General features: G+C 32.2%; 1 protein-coding gene across 1 annotated transcript; it reads right to left on the bottom strand.

Annotated features, from left to right (window-relative positions):
* Nucleotides 1-279: 279 nt before the first annotated feature.
* On the bottom strand, nt 280-16,693 carry LOC138326952 (A disintegrin and metalloproteinase with thrombospondin motifs like). The gene is made up of 14 exons (XM_069272920.1): nt 16,325-16,693; nt 15,752-15,966; nt 14,957-15,043; nt 14,231-14,354; nt 13,037-13,157; nt 12,814-12,892; nt 12,010-12,093; nt 10,772-10,923; nt 10,257-10,303; nt 9,599-9,710; nt 8,308-8,460; nt 7,756-7,900; nt 6,939-7,046; nt 280-440 (listed from the first exon to the last, which is right to left on the bottom strand). Exons 1-14 carry the CDS (start codon nt 16,413-16,415, stop codon nt 342-344), a joined length of 1,617 nt encoding a protein of 538 aa, XP_069129021.1. The 5' UTR covers nt 16,416-16,693; the 3' UTR covers nt 280-341.
* Between the last annotated feature and the right edge of the window lie 1,431 nt (nt 16,694-18,124).

The raw sequence follows: 18,124 nt of genomic DNA, 5'->3' as shown, positions 1-18,124 counted from the left end.
TCTTGCCCAGTTCTCTTTGCGAACAATTCCCGAGTCTTTCTCTTATTATTTTCTCGATGTTGTTATGACGAAGTATTAACTCCAATAACATTGATAGCTTCCAAAAGTTTGCGTCTTGATTTATAACTCAAGCTATCTTAGTTTTCTGATCTCTAGTGTTATTTACTGCCAGCAATAGACATATACCTTAGAATTCAGTTATTCACAGAATATTGTTTTATTACACAATAATAACCAATTTGGACATCCAACTATTAAAGAGAGAAAACAGATATTGGGTCGTATTTGAACACATTTTATTAATATGACTGTGAAACCCTCACTGCTCGTTCCTAACGAGTTCATCTAGCAGCTTTTATAAACCCTAATTTACCACGAGAAAGCACTAGAGAGCGCGGCACCTTGGACTCCTGGTGCAAACATTTCCCTTCGTGACATATCTGTGGTTGAAACAAAACAAAGAATTATTTTGTGATTATGAAATACAGCTCTTTCTCCGTCGTCGTACATTTCTGTATGTAATTAAAATCATACTTGTAATTCTCCTCTCCTACGATACTCTACGATATGCTCCAATACAAGAATGTGGATCGTATCGTTGGACATCATAGTGGAGCGGAATAACAAGTCTAAGTTCAATTAGTTTGCATATTATTCTATTGAATGTATTTAGAATGCATTAAACCTTTTTCAGAGATGAATGCATTTAACATTCTCACAAGAAGAATGCATTAAACATTCCCACAAGAAGAATGCATTAAACATTCTCACAAGAAGAATGCATTAAACATTCTCACAAGAAGAATGCATTAAACATTCTCACAAGAAGAATGCATTAAACATTCTCACGAGAAGAATGCATTAAACATTCTCACAAGAAGAATGCATTAAACATTCTCACAAGAAGAATGCATTAAACATTCCCACAAGAAGAATGCATTAAACATTCCCACAAGAAGAATGCATTAAACATTCCCACAAGAAGAATGCATTAAACATTCCCACAAGATGAATGCATTAAACATTCCCACAAGAAGAATGCATTAAACATTCTCACAAGAAGAATGCATTAAACATTCTCACAAGAAGAATGCATTAAACATTCTCACAAGAAGAAGCATGCATTAAACATTCATCCACAAGAAGAATGCATTAAACATTCTCACAAGAAGAATGCATTAAACATTCTCACAAGAAGAATGCATTAAACATTCTCACAAGAAGAATGCATTAAACATTCTCACAAGAAGATGCATTAAACATTCTCACAAGAAGAATGCATTAAACATTCTCACAAGAAGAATGCATTAAACATTCTCACAAGAAGAATGCATTAAACATTCTCACAAGAAGAATGCATTAAACATTTCACAAGAAGAATGCATTAAACATTCTCACAAGAAGAATGCATTAAACATTCTCACAAGAAGAATGCATTAAACATTCTCACAAGAAGAATGCATTAAACATTCTCACAAGAAGAATGCATTAAACATTCTCACAAGAAGAATGCATTAAACATTCTCACAAGAAGAATGCATTAAACATTCTCACAAGAAGAATGCATTAAACATTCTCACAAGAAGAATGCATTAAACATTCTCACAAGAAGAATGCATTAAACATTCTCACAAGAAGCATTCTCACAAGAAGAATGCATTAAACATTCTCACAAGAAGAATGCATTAAACATTCTCACAAGAAGAATGCATTAAACATTCTCACAAGAAGAATGCATTAAACATTCTCACAAGAAGAATGCATTAAACATTCTCACAAGAAGAATGCATTAAACATTCTCACAAGAAGAATGCATTAAACATTCTCACAAGAAGAATGCATTAAACATTCTCACAAGAAGAATGCATTAAACATTCTCACAAGAAGAACGCATTAAACATTCTCACAAGAAGAATGCATTAAACATTCTCACAAGAAGAATGCATTAAACATTCTCACAAGAAGAATGCATTAAACATTCTCACAAGAAGAATGCATTAAACATTCTCACAAGAAGAATGCATTAAACATTCTCACAAGAAGAATGCATTAAACATTCTCACAAGAAGAATGCATTAAACATTCCCACAAGAAGAATGCATTAAACATTCTCACAAGAAGAATGCATTAAACATTCCCACAAGAGAATGCATTAAACATTCTCACAAGAAGAATGCATTAAACATTCTCACAAGAAGAATGCATTAAACATTCTCACAAGAAGAATGCATTAAACATTCCCACAAGAAGAATGCATTAAACATTCTCACAAGAGAATGCATTTAAACATTCTCACAAGAAGAATGCATTAAACATTCTCACAAGAAGAATGCATTAAACATTCTCACAAGAAGAATGCATTAAACATTCTCACAAGAAGAATGCATTAAACATTCTCACAAGAAGAATGCATTAAACATTCTCACAAGAAGAATGCATTAAACATTCTCACAAGAAGAATGCATTAAACATTCTCACAAGAAGAATGCATTAAACATTCTCACAAGAAGAATGCATTAAACATTCTCACAAGAAGAATGCATTAAACATTCTCACACAAGAAGAATGCATTAAACATTCTCACAAGAAGAATGCATTAAACATTCTCACAAGAAGAATGCATTAAACATTCTCACAAGAAGAATGCATTAAACATTCTCACAAGAAGAATGCATTAAACATTCTCACAAGAAGAATGCATTAAACATTCTCACAAGAAGAATGCATTAAACATTCTCACAAGAAGAATGCATTAAACATTCTCACAAGAAGAATGCATTAAACATTCTCACAAGAAGAATGCATTAAACATTCTCACAAGAAGAATGCATTAAACATTCTCACAAGAAGAATTCTCACAAGAAGAATGCATTAAACATTCTCACAAGAAGAATGCATTAAACATTCTCACAAGAAGAATGCATTAAACATTCTCACAAGAAGAATGCATTAAACATTCTCACAAGAAGAATGCATTAAACATTCTCACAAGAAGAATGCATTAAACATTCTCACAAGAAGAATGCATTAAACATAAACATCTCACAAGAAGAATGCATTAAACATTCTCACAAGAAGAATGCATTAAACATTCTCACAGAAGAATGCATTAAACATTCTCACAAGAAGAATGCATTAAACATTCTCACAAGATATAAACATTCTCACAAGAAGAATGCATTAAACATTCTCACAAGAAGAATGCATTAAACATTCTCACAAGAAGAATGCATTAAACATTCTCACAAGAAGAATGCATTAAACATTCTCACAAGAAGAATGCATTAAACATTCTCACAAGAAGAATGCATTAAACATTCTCACAAGAAGAATGCATTAAACATTCTCACAAGAAGAATGCATTAAACATTCTCACAAGAAGAATGCATTAAACATTCTCACAAGAAGAATGCATTAAACATTCTCACAGAAGAATGCATTAAACATTCTCACAAGAAGAATGCATTAAACATTCTCACAAGAAGAATGCATTAAACATTCTCACAAGAAGAATGCATTAAACATTCTCACAAGAAGAATGCATTAAACATTCTCACAAGAAGAATGCATTAAACATTCTCACAAGAAGAATGCATTAAACATTCTCACAAGAAGAATGCATTAAACATTCTCACAAGAAGAATGCATTAAACATTCTCACAAGAAGAATGCATTAAACATTCTCACAAGAAGAATGCATTAAACATTCTCACAAGAAGAATGCATTAAACATTCTCACAAGAAGAATGCATTAAACATTCTCACAAGAAGAATGCATTAAACATTCTCACAAGAAGAATGCATTAAACATTCTCACAAGAAAGAATGCATTAAACATTCTCACAAGAAGAATGCATTAAACATTCTCACAAGAAGAATGCATTAAACATTCTCACAAGAAGAATGCATTAAACATTCTCACAAGAAGAATGCATTAAACATTCTCACAAGAAGAATGCATTAAACATTCTCACAAGAAGAATGCATTAAACATTCTCACAAGAAGAATGCATTAAACATTCTCACAAGAAGAATGCATTAAACATTCTCACAAGAAGAATGCATTAAACATTCTCACAAGAAGAATGCATTAAACATTCTCACGAGAAGAATGCATTAAACATTCTCACAAGAAGAATGCATTATTAAACATTCTCACACGAGAAGAATGCATTAAACATTCTCACAAGAAGAATGCATTAAACATTCTCACAAGAAGAATGCATTAAACATTCTCACAAGAAGAATGCATTAAACATTCTCACAAGAAGAATGCATTAAACATTCTCACAAGAAGAATGCATTAAACATTCTCACAAGAAGAATGCATTAAACATTCTCACAAGAAGAATGCATTAAACATTCTCACAGAAGAATGCATTAAACATTCTCACAAGAAGAATGCATTAAACATTCTCACAAGAAGAATGCATTAAACATTCTCACAAGAAGAATGCATTAAACATTCTCACAGAGAAGAATCTCACAAGAAGAATGCATTAAACATTCTCACAAGAAGAATGCATTAAACATTCTCACAAGAAGAATGCATTAAACATTCTCACAAGAAGAATGCATTAAACATTCTCCACTAATTAGAAGAATGCATTAAACATTCTCACAAGAAGAATGCATTAAACATTCTCACAAGAAGAATGCATTAAACATTCTCACAAGAAGAATGCATTAAACATTCTCACAAGAAGAATGCATTAAACATTCTCACTAGAAGAATGCATTAAACATTCTCACTAGAAGAATGCATTAAACATTCTCACAAGAAGAATGCATTAAACATTCTCACAAGAAGAATGCATTAAACATTCTCACAAGAAGAATGCATTAAACATTCTCACAAGAAGAATGCATTAAACATTCTCACAAGAAGAATGCATTAAACATTCTCACAAGAAGAATGCATTAAACATTCTCACAAGAAGAATGCATTAAACATTCATCACAAGAAGAATGCATTAAACATTCTCACAAGAAGAATGCATTAAACATTCTCACAAGAAGAATGCATTAAACATTCTCACAAGAAGAATGCATTAAACATTCTCACAAGAAGAATGCATTAAACATTCTCACAAGAAGAATGCATTAAACATTCTCACAAGAAGAATGCATTAAACATTCTCACAAGAAGAATGCATTAAACATTCTCACAAGAAGAATGCATTAAACATTCTCACAAAGAAGCATTAAACATTCTCACAGAAGAATGCATTAAACATTCTCACTAGAAGAAGCATTAAACATTCTCACAAGAAGAATGCATTAAACATTCTCACAAGAAGAATGCATTAAACATTCTCACAAGAAGAATGCATTAAACATTCTCACAAGAAGAATGCATTAAACATTCTCACAAGAAGAATGCATTAAACATTCTCACAAGAAGAATGCATTAAACATTCTCACAAGAAGAATGCATTAAACATTCTCACAAGAAGAATGCATTAAACATTCTCACAAGAAGAATGCATTAAACATTCTCACAAGAAGAATGCATTAAACATTCTCACTAGAAGAATGCATTAAACATTCTCACAAGAAGAATGCATTAAACATTCTCACAAGAAGAATGCATTAAACATTCTCACAGAAGAATGCATTAAACATTCTCACAAGAAGAAGCATTAAACATTCTCACAAGAAGAATGCATTAAACATTCTCACAAGAAGAATGCATTAAACATTCTCACAAGAAGAATGCATTAAACATTCTCACAAGAAGAATGCATTAAACATTCTCACAGAAGAAGCATTAAACATTCTCACAGAAGAATGCATTAAACATTCTCACAGAAGAATGCATTAAACATTCTCACAAGAAGAATGCATTAAACATTCTCACAAGAAGAATGCATTAAACATTCTCACAAGAAGAATGCATTAAACATTCTCACAAGAAGAATGCATTAAACATTCTCACAAGAAGAATGCATTAAACATTCTCACAAGAAGAATGCATTAAACATTCTCACAAGAAGAATGCATTAAACATTCTCACAAGAAGAATGCATTAAACATTCTCACAAGAAGAATGCATTAAACATTCTCACAAGAAGAATGCATTAAACATTCTCACAGAAGAATGCATTAAACATTCTCACAAGAAGAATGCATTAAACATTCTCACAAGAAGAATGCATTAAACATTCTCACAAGAAGAATGCATTAAACATTCTCACCAGAAGAATGCATTAAACATTCTCACAAGAAGAATGCATTAAACATTCTCACAAGAAGAATGCATTAAACATTCTCACAAGAAGAATGCATTAAACATTCTCACAAGAAGAATGCATTAAACATTCTCACTAGAAGAATGCATTAAACATTCTCACAAGAAGAACGCATTAAACATTCTCACAAGAAGAACGCATTAAACATTCTCACAAGAAGAATGCATTAAACATTCCCACTAGAAGAATGCATTAAACATTCTCACAAGAAGAATGCATTAAACATTCTCACAAGAAGAAACGCATTAAACATTCTCACAAGAAGAACGCATTAAACATTCTCACAAGAAGAATGCATTAAACATTCTCACAAGAAGAATGCATTAAACATTCTCACAAGAAGAATGCATTAAACATTCTCACAAGAAGAATGCATTAAACATTCTCACAAGAAGAATGCATTAAACATTCTCACAAGAAGAATGCATTAAACATTCTCACAAGAAGAATGCATTAAACATTCTCACAAGAAGAGTGCATTAAACTTCTTCAGAGAAAAAAATGCATTACAACTTGCAGAAGAATGCATTAAAGCTGTTCAGAGAAGAATGCATTCAACATTCTCACAAGAAGAATGTATTACACCTTTTCAGGTACTGTTCTGAGACAATAGGTGTGGACATTACTTATGAACAAAATTTTGATGCGTTTTGAATTGTCAACATACTGACTCAATAACCCACTTACATTGCCTTTACCGCAGTCCGAACCTTCCATCGCCAATATACGTCGACAGAAATTCGTGTTCTCTATTTTACAATATATTCCTTCTGAACATATTGCCGGATTTGCTTCCTGTAAATAAAATCAGATGTACATGTATGGGTGTCATGGCACAAAACAATCTGGTTAAGTCTGGTTATGTTCGAAATACCACATTATGATTTGAGACCAGTATCAGCGAAAATCCCTATTATTTATCAATATAAACGATTTTAGTTTAGCTAGATCTGAATATCCTGTATTTATCTGAATGTTAAAGTAAAGAAAAAGTTCATATAATGCTTTAAAGACTGTTCTTATTTATTACTTGTAAGGATGAAAGAAATAATTTCGTCTGTAGTACGAATGGCTTCAAATAGGAAATATAAGACAAGACAAAAAAGTAATCCTTTCCTGGATAAAAAATTGTCCACGTGGCAAAAAAATACTTCTTTGTCCCATTCAATTACATATAGTATAGTGATATGAAACCGAAAGAACCTGTATGCAAAAACTTAAGTTAATTAGATACACTTATTTGAAATATCCATAATGTCGATAAATATTGAAAAATATTGGTAGCAATACATAATTTCCTTTAAGTGTAAAAAAAATTAAGAAATAATATCGTAAAATAAAACCGTAAAAAATGTCATGAAATTTATAATTATCTTGTGACTGAGAAAAGGTAAATATTTACCAATAATACTTGCTGTTGTTAGCTACACCACACTTAAGATACACAAAAATATGTTCTAGTCTGATACTTAGATTTTAAATCATTATGTAAAACAAAACTTACCTGACATGAAAATGACAGTTTCCCCTGCCTTAGTTGACACTGAGTATCTAGATCGTATATCTGTCCTCCACTAGCCAAACCATGGTACTTTGTATAGTCTTTTCGGACAAAGCTGTTTGTCTTGGTGCAGCCATTGTTTCCCATGCTTTATATTGAGTAATGAAAAAATATACATCCAATATAAATACTTAATCGTTTTCTTCTAAAAACTTAAGGGACAATTCAGTCAATTATTTAAATGAAAATTGGGTGGAAACGAAAATATGTCAGTTGAAGTATGGAATAACGATTGCATGCATAGTTTTGATTTGAAATAAGAGTTACTGCAAAGTCCTCTTAATGCATGATTTCAGGTGATGATATTTCGTTCCTTAGCCTTATATGCAGCCAAGTACAGAAGTTTGTTTGCTTATTTGTTTAATGTATGCATTATACTGAAAATGCTTACATTAAGCGACAAAAATAAAAATCTGATGGAAAACACTTGCGGATGAAAATCATTAACTTAAAATTCTCTCATGATGAATGTATATGTATGATGAAGAGACTGACCTATTCAGGAATTTGTAAATGGCGTCTGATGAACAAGATGACATCTTCCACATATGTCTCGCCACCTTTTTTGTGGAGGGGTTGGTAAAGGCAGCCATGATATATTGCTTATCATCATTACAGCCTGCCGCTCCATCATGACTCGACCCAAGGCTGTTGGGTATAAAACCATAGATAGATCACCGACGATTTGTGTCCTAGTCTCAGTTATAACCAGAACAAGGACGTTAAGCCCAATCAACTGAAGTCCGGACTCAGCGAATTATCATTAACAGGTAACTAATTTTGCTTTTAAAATTTTCATATTTATTTTGTATCATTTTCCAAATCATATTTATTAAGTATGTTTAGTAAAATTTTGTTTATATTTTTAAAATTTACTTATGTTCCCTGTCTGTTTCAGTATCATTTTCCACCATCCATTAACCGTAGTCATTATTTTGCAATTTTCATATATTGGGCATTTATCATTACACAGGATGCCGTGCTCCACCATTATATGACCTTGCCATACGTACATTTCATATTGGTACATGACCTTGACCTAAAACCAGGACATATTGGTATATGACCTTGACTTACATACATTGTACATGACATATCGGTACATGACCTTGATATACATACATGACATATCGGTACATGACCTTGATATACATACCAGACATATATGTACATGATCTTGACATACATACATGGTATATTGGTATATGGCCTTGACATACATACATGAAGACATATACACATGAAAATATCGGTACATGACCTTGACATACATACATAACATATCGGTACATGACATTGACATACATACATAACATATCGGTACATGACCTTCACATACATACCTGGCATATTGGTATATATCGCCATGACATACATACATGACATATAGGTACATGACCCTGAGATATCTACATAGTATATTGGTATATGGCCTTGACATACATACATGGTATATTGGTATATGGCCTTGACATACTTACATGGTATATTTGTATTCGACCTTAACATACATACATGACATATTTGTATATGACCTTTACATACATATATGGCTTATTGGTATATTACCTTGACATACATACATGACATATCGGTATATGACCTTGACATGTAAACTTGACATATTTGTATATGACCTTGACATACATACATGACATATTTGTATATTACTTTGACATACATACATGATATTTCGGTTTATGGCATTAAACAGACATGACCTACGTGAATATGTCAATGACCTTGGCATATATGTACAATACCTACCAAATGACTGGCAACTTACCTGTGACCTAATTCGTGCGCCGCTGTCTGCCCAGTGGTGCCGTACGAGGAGTCCTCTATAATGGACACCGCCATCTTTGGTACAGAACACGTGGTCCCTTTGAATGCAACACCTGTTTTGAAAACCAAACATTATAAAATCATGCCAACTATTTGAAAGAAGGTTAACTTAAATCTAAAACAAATCTTCAAGTGCAATCAAGTTAAGTAACTTAAAAACAAAACATTAAGTATATATAATCGAGAAACAGGCTGTGAATGTTTGTGCATACAAATCTTTTTGCCAGAGAATTGGCCACTTTGTGAGGCTAATGTTTTTAAAAACTACAAAAACAATTTTGTAGATCTTTTGCATTACACGTTTTATACGAAATGTTGAGGTCCACAAAGGGAAGTTGTCGGGTAAAAAGTGATATTTTTTCTTCCATGAAGACCTGACAAGTTCTGAAAAAGACAATTATGAGTCACATGGCGGAATTCTTTTTCCTTTGTGAGTTATTGAAGGGGTTGATGGCGAAAACGATGGCGAGGATGATCGACGATGATAAGAAAAATGGGGATTTAGTGTAAGAGTGTTTGCACGAATAAAATGGTTATTCTTTTATCTAATTGTGAAAATTCTTCACAATCAAATCCTATTTGAGGATAAATTTTCTCACCCAGGAGATCGGTCTGCCATCCATCTTCATAGAATGCTAGATCCCTTCTGCAGATAAAAAATATATTTTTATTGGATATTTCATCAGCATAAAAATAGTTTATGATGTACATGTTATATGCATGTATAGATGTATAATATGTATCTTCAACTTTTATCACTAGGTCGAAAAATTTCAATTAGCGAATTTTTAATGAATTTGATCGAATTTGCAAAATACATATGTATATATATTTGATCTGCAAAATAACCGAATGTGCGGTTATAAAGGTATTACACCCCAGAAGGAGACATAATTCAAATAAAAAATAGTAAAAAAAAATTTCAAACTGTTGCAATATAGTGAGTGTCAGTAATTCTGAAGTAACTTAGGGAAATATCATATAAAAAACCATTCTCAAGCCGTGCTCTATTTCACATTTTTGGTCTACATCAATCTTGTGTATTTGCTGTGTCATTACTCTTATATGTCAAACAACTCAATTAGATGAATTGAATAATTAATTAATTAATTACCTTGTAAATTGCATAGCATGATCATACCCAGGTAGAAATTGCCTATTATGGTATTGGTAGTCCGCAAACATCTCCATGGAATTGTCAGCGTCGAAGACATTATTTATTTCGTCAACAATGTAGTGTGGTATCCAAGCAAAACCTTCCGGTACCTGCCATAGCAGTGTTTGTTTGTTTGTTTGTTTGTTTGTTTGTTTTTTGTTATTCTCGATATACCAGACGTTGATATCACTGTCCACCCCTTGACCGTCCTCGATACTCCATGGGCTCTGATCACTTACGATCTCTACACACCTGGACTATCTCACAGTAAAACTGAAGGCAACTCAGAGAAAAAATATGAACCAATCACAGGCCAGCAAAATTTCCTTTGAAGACTACAGAGAGAGAAGAGCGACGCATAACTTCAAAGACACACAGTCAACCACAGAGTACCCTTATACGACTCTTTTTGATGTGCATCAAAAAACAAAATTACCTGTTCTGTTCTGTTCTGTTGCCCCCAGTTTTACTATGATATAGTCCAGGGGTGTAGAAATCATAAGTGATCGGAACCCCTGGAATATTGAGGATGCCCCTTGACTATGACACATTGGAACTGAAAACAGTTCCATAGGCCTTTACAGACACTTCCTTTGGATTCCTTTGGGGATTTTAAAGAGTGACGCATAAAGCCATACACAAAAATAAAGCTTTCAGTTTTGTTATGACAAAGTCATGGTGTGGATATGAAGACAATGAGTGTAGCAAAGTGTATATCGAGTATTCTATATTACAGTAGCAGGTTACACATGTATACATTTCTAAAACATATGCACAGTTGAGTTGAAAATATTATAATGCAAACCAACCTTTTTTCGGGGCGACATATTTTCACGATCTCGTGTTTAACTATTTTTTTCACGCCACTTTTATTTCGCGATTGAGTTCATCTGTACTAATGCTTGTCAGTTTTCGGGGCTGTTAATTTTCGCGATTTCTGTTTGAACGTTAAATTAAAGACCTAAATTACATTAATTGAAGTTGATTCTACTTTTTCAGTTAATGATATTAAAATGATAAAAAAATAATGATAAAACAAACTTTAAAAGTCTTTTTTAAAAAAAAAACGAAAATTTCGTGGTGGAATTAAAAGTAAACATTAATATAAAGGCCATACTCCTTACGCTGTTTTATTATCATACCTTAATTAAGTTGCAGTATGTGCATAATCGTCTTTTAAAAAAAAATCCACTTACCTGCGAATACACAAATCCATTTATCATGATGTTGACCTTGAACTTTTTATGACGCTCACTTAATGATTGGTACCGCAGATCCATCTAGTCAAAAGCAGGAAAATATACATACAGTAAAATCAGCCATAGTGACCACCTCTGTATAAAGACCACCTGCTTAATAAGATCACTTGTCTAGGGTCCCAAATCACCAATTTCAACACAATTCAACCTATATGTAAAGCCCATCTCAAAAGACAAATTTCAACACAATTTAACCTGTGTATAAAGACCATCTCAAAAGACAAATTTCAACAAAATTTAACCTGTTTATAAAGACCATCTCAAAAGACAAATTTCAACACAATTCAACCTATGTATAAAGACTATCTCAAAAGACAAATTTCAACAAAATTTAAACTGTTTATAAAGACCATCTCAAAAGACAAATTTCAACACAATTTAACCTGTGTATAAAGACCATCTCAAAAGACAAATTTCAACAAAATTTAACCTGTTTATAAAGACCATCTCAAAAGACAAATTTTAACACAATTTAACCTGTGTATAAAGACCACCTGACTATAAAGACCAATTTCCACTCTGTCCTTTGGGTGGTCTTTATAGACAGGTTTCATTGCATAGCCTGCTATTTACCCGAGTCAAACGAAGAAAATAAATTTTAATGGTTTTAAAATTTCTTAATCGCAAATTTAGATGATTATTTTCGCCCAAAAATGAACACATAGATGTATGTATACAAAGTAAACACGTGTCTTCAGACGCTCTGTATTCATATTTGAATTATATATATGGATTACTTACATCATTTGCTATTAGAATATAGTACATTTTCATTTTCGCCAAGGTTTCCGTTTCATTTCCATCACTTAGCGTGTAAAAACTGCAATGAAAATGTACAACAATGATAGTAATAACTGCATTCATCATCACTTCATATTTTTAATATTTCATTTGGTCTTATTAAAATGAAAATATTTCGTTTGAGAAGCAACTATATTGATTATGAAAATATCACGATGCTTACAAATCGTAGATAGTATCGTCCAGGAAAACAAGTAGTTCGACCACGTGATTGTTGCCATTCGACGCTGTCCTCCTCCTGATGACGTCATGTGCAAGAGGAATGTCTGATGAATGGACATCTTCTATCAGAAACCAAAAGGAAATTTCAGCTGAATTAATTGCAGTGATTAAGAAGTCATATCATTCAAACATAAATATAGTAAAACTAGAATATAACGAACTCGGCTGGAATGAATTTTCATTTCTATCGTAATAAAAGCCATTCCTCGACTATTTGTACTACGAACACACTCTAACAGCGAATTACCAATCACTCATGACCCTATCTGAAAGGTTTTCGTCAAAAGGTGTGCTTTACAATACATATGGTGGTACTGATAAATCGTCACATTTTTGTTTTCGAGTTAAAGTATTTTGTATTTCAGCCTGATGGCGTTGTTTGCATAAAAAAATAATTAAAAATATATGTCACGAAATTTAGGTAAAATATATCTACATTCGGTCTATTTCTGTAACGAACGTCTTCTATATCGGATTAAATTCCCAGCTCCATTGGAGATCATTATAAGCGAGTTTTAATGTTAATACAATACCTATCAATTATGTCAGAGACAATGGTATTCTATAAACAGTACACTTACTTGCGTGTACAGTAAAACACCATTAAAACGAACACACTTACACCGAATTCGTAGTTATAACGTAGTAATGACAAGGTTTTTGTAATGTGTATGAAATAAACTATGTTTATAACGAAGTGATTTCGTTGGTCCCCAGAGGTTCGTTATAACCGTGTTTTACTATATTCAAATCAATGGTCACTGAAATGGAGGAAGATTACATAAAAAAAATAAAAAAAATAATAATACCATAGTTTATTAGGATTAATATTGATAATTTACCACATAATATACCAGGAATGATATAAATAATAAGAAATGTCTGCTGTTTGGTGAGGTTTTGAGATGTTTTTATAAATAATAGTTTAAAATATTTATTTTTCAATGTCAAATAAAAAATGTATGTATTCGTGCTAGAACTAATCCACATACGTATATGTTGCCTTTTTCCAATACCAACCATCCAAAAGCACAGAGTGGGAAACTGAAAGAGCCTTTAATGCAAAATATTGTAAAAGTCTGTATATGCTATTAACATGGATATTTCCTCCCTGTATTTGACAATTATAACCTACCATGTAGTTTGGTATCATGATATGCTACCATTGGCCTTGTTGTTTTAGCGATTCTATGGTTTTGGGTACCAGGTGAGTGTGGTTGGATTCTGAAATGCTCCCCCTCGTGGTAGAATCCGCCGTACTAAAATTGTGTAGAATGTTTTGTCTGTTATATGTTATTGTGTAAACATACCGTGTATCTGTGTTACAGAGTTATCTGCCCTTGTGGTTCATGTTTAAAGTTGAGACTTAGGTAATGACAAAGATAGAAATGTGGATAGTAGGGTGCTACATAATAGTTTCATTATGATATATCCAGAGGTGGATATCACGTCAGTGATAGTAACCCCTGGAGTATCGAGGATGGTAGCAACATAGACTGATATAAAATTACATATATATACATAACGTTTTATGTAATAGTGAGGGCATATATATGAGGTAATAGCGATCTCCTCTGTAAAACGACCAATTAATGTTAATGTGTTTTATATTTTTGTATTAATTGTTATATGAACCAGGCCTATGAACGAAAAAAATGTGCTATAATACTTTTTTGTTTGCTTGCTTGCTTTGTAAGTAGTTGAACCTCCCATCGAAAGTCATGCCCATTTAGGTTTAAATTGAACAGTAAATGACAACAATGCTATGCTATTTGTAAATGTTAGATGCAAAGCCTATGTAAGATAAGATCTAAATATATAATTTTGTTTATGTTATGATTATATGTAGTTAAGAACATACCAAACTACATGAAGGCGATGTTTTGTCACAGTGAAGTAAGATGGAGGCTCCTGATTCTCTATCTTGATAAGTGGCATACGCTTTTTCCTGTCAAAAAACAAAATGTGATCAACCGTGTCAGATTAAGTTTGATAATATAGTAATACAAATGTGTTTTAAATAATATCAAGCTATCAACACATGTATGTATTTCATAACACGAATGACTGGAATTTATTTCATATTAGTACTACAAAGTTGAAAGTATATTCTAGGTCAAAACACCGCCAAAGTTTTATGAAGGATAGTGTTGCTCGTGTGCCTTTTTCTCTATATATCGAAAAAAACATAAGATGTCATTACACATTTTTTGGGGAAATAAAAAGACAATGAACATGTGGTAGAATAACATATTTTTGTTGATTAAGATTTACCTGTCCGCGCTCAATAAAAGATACATATTTTCGGAGAACTACCTAGCGGAGTGTAGTACATCATGAAGTAGTAATTCATGCAGAACAACTTATATGAATGCAATGATAACGAACCTCCGATGAAACATCATGAAGTAGTAATTCATGCAGAACAACTTATATGGATGCAATGATAACGAACCTCCGATGAAACATCATGAAGTAGTAATTCATGCAGAACAACTTATATGGATGCAATGATAACGAACCTGTGATGAAACATCATGAAGTAGTAATTCGTGCAGAACAACTTATATGGATGCAATGATAACGAACCTGTGATGAAACATCATGAAGCAGTAATTCATGCAGAACAAATTATATGAATGCAATGATAACGAACCTCCGATGAAACATCATGAAGTAGTAATTCTCGCTCCTTTGTAATCCGGTAAACGGGTATATCTTTATCCAGGTGTGTTGTCTTTCTCAAGTGTAAAAGTTTACTATTTCCTTTGACGGACAGTTTATAATCAACAAACCCAGGAAAGTCGATTTCTTGTGAACGTCGATAACGTGGATTCGTGAATGCTGAATCTATTTCAACGCCGACAATTTCTGAAATAAAAATAATTCCCGTCATTTACACATATTTTCTCGCAAAAATCTAAATCTAAACAAAACATATGCTGTAGAGTTATATTGTATTAAAATGATGATATTTTCCCTCGTTTTTATTCTAATTTACTTTTATTTATATGACTGATATTTGTTTTACATATATAATTTTTATAAATATATTGACATAAAATGTTAAGAAATAATTTACGAATAAAAATAATTACTAATTATGAATATAATTTAGCGTTTTGAAAGGAAAATCGAAATACTAAGAATTGGTCTATAATAGCGGAGTTTATATACATGTACATTCATAAACACACTTGACCTATATACAATGTACAGATCTACTCACCCGAATCTTCTGAATCATTCTCCTCAAACAATTTGAAACAAAATGCGTTAGGTGTCAGAATAAGAAAAAGTAGAACTAAATATTCCATCATTACCAACAAAGTATCAAAATAAAACGTTGTCTGATCACCCCATGTGTTGTTCTCAGAATATCATTCAAATTAAATTTGTGTATAAATTGAACAATATTAGACAAACAATTACGCCCTGTCCAACCGTAAAGATAGTTTTATCCCATTAGTATTTCTATAGAAGTACCCCGGGGTTATGAAGTTGAGTCAATGCCCTAAGATTGTACCACAAGAAGGATAGCCGCTGGGCTTATATCAGTACGTGTTCATAGCGAACACAAAGTCATATTGCTATGCATTATAGAAAAGACAGAGACAATACTATTTCATGGCATGTCTCCGTGTAGGATAAAGGTACATCGAAATAGCAATCCTGTTGTAGATTTTTGCTTAGTTTCACGAACACTCATTAACATTAAGGAATATATCAGCTTGAAATTCTCAAATTACGGGAACACATCTTAAGTTACAAAGTCATCCCAATGTCTTAGCTATCCTGTAGAAAACTTTAAATTAAAACAATTCCTTGAAGTTAAGAATTGTTTGTTAAACTTGGTTTGCTAGGGAAATGAGATATTTTTGGACACATGTCCCCTTCAGATAAAGACTGGTTGCGTTTATAGACTTCTAATTCCTTAAATTTTGTCAACATGTACTGAACTCACCTGTACAACTTATGCCTTAACCAGGTGAGACGGTGTTCATGTAGATACAGTATTCATTTGGTCTTTATATGGATATGATACCGTTTAACTGATTATTTCGCGAGGATAACATTATCGCAATTTTGCGATACATTGCTAAAATCGCGAAAGATTATCGGCTAAATATTTAGAAATGGGTTATTCATATATATGTATATACAATTTTTTTAAATAAAATTTTAATTCGCTAAAATTTAATATTATTGTTAAGTTCAAATTGCGAAATATTTTATCCGCAAAAATTACAGGTTAAACAATATTCAGTTATTAAAAAATAATTAAAAACACTAGAGTATTGGGATAAAACCAAAGGAAACCAAATAATTGTAGTATCTGTTTATGTTAAAAAGTGTATATTTAATGAGATAGCAATTTTACAAATCGAGAATTACTTACGGTACATAGACACTTGAGAAATAAGTGTCAATTTATCATTAAAAAGATAGAATACATACAACATCATTTTAAAACCGATTATGCCAAAAAATATAACCAAACTGTCTTTCGAATGTGATTTACTTTTGCAAACTTTGCGATCAGAGTAGATAATAATTAATCATAAATAAATATATAATGCGTTTGCGAAAGTGTTAGGAACATAAATTTGTTATATTTGCTTTTTTTGCTTGTTATTTCATGTTGTATTGTTAACTTTAGGGGACCATCAGAAGAAGGTTGTATTGTCATTCATGAACCTAGTACTAGTTATGAACAGGATATACTATCAGCTAGAAATATCCCTTCTGTGACCTAAGTAGAACAATTTACGTTAGAAGTCAATTCTTTAATCTCTAGGGTTCAGACAAATTCAATTTGAATAGTATTGTAAGGCATTATCGTCCTGTTTTTAAGCTTATTCTATGTAAAACTACAGGACTAATTGTTCTAGTACACAGCCTGAACACCTTGTCCGCGTGTGTGGATCTGAACAAGTTAAAGGCCCAGATTACCATGTCTAATCCTCGATAAATTAAATACATTATCAATATTCAATAGTTTATTTTCATTTCAAAGTTTTGTTCCTGC

The sequence above is a fragment of the Argopecten irradians genome, chromosome 7 (genome assembly GCF_041381155.1).
Source record: "Argopecten irradians isolate NY chromosome 7, Ai_NY, whole genome shotgun sequence".
Taxonomy (NCBI): Eukaryota; Metazoa; Mollusca; class Bivalvia; order Pectinida; family Pectinidae; genus Argopecten; species Argopecten irradians.
The sequence above is the reverse complement of the archived record's forward strand: the minus strand, read 5'-3'. Positions and strand labels throughout refer to the sequence as shown.

Bases quoted from the DNA above. Each gene is read 5' to 3' on its own strand.
- LOC138326952 (XM_069272920.1), bottom strand. From the start codon at position 16,415: ATGATGGAATATTTAGTTCTACTTTTTCTTATTCTGACACCTAACGCA. The intron at 12,094-12,813 runs GTAAGTAATCCA...GCTTTTGACTAG, and splicing joins ATATTCTAATAGCAAATGAT to ATGGATCTGCGGTACCAATC. The intron at 7,047-7,755 runs GTAAGTTTTGTT...TTTTATTTACAG, and splicing joins AACTGTCATTTTCATGTCAG to GAAGCAAATCCGGCAATATG.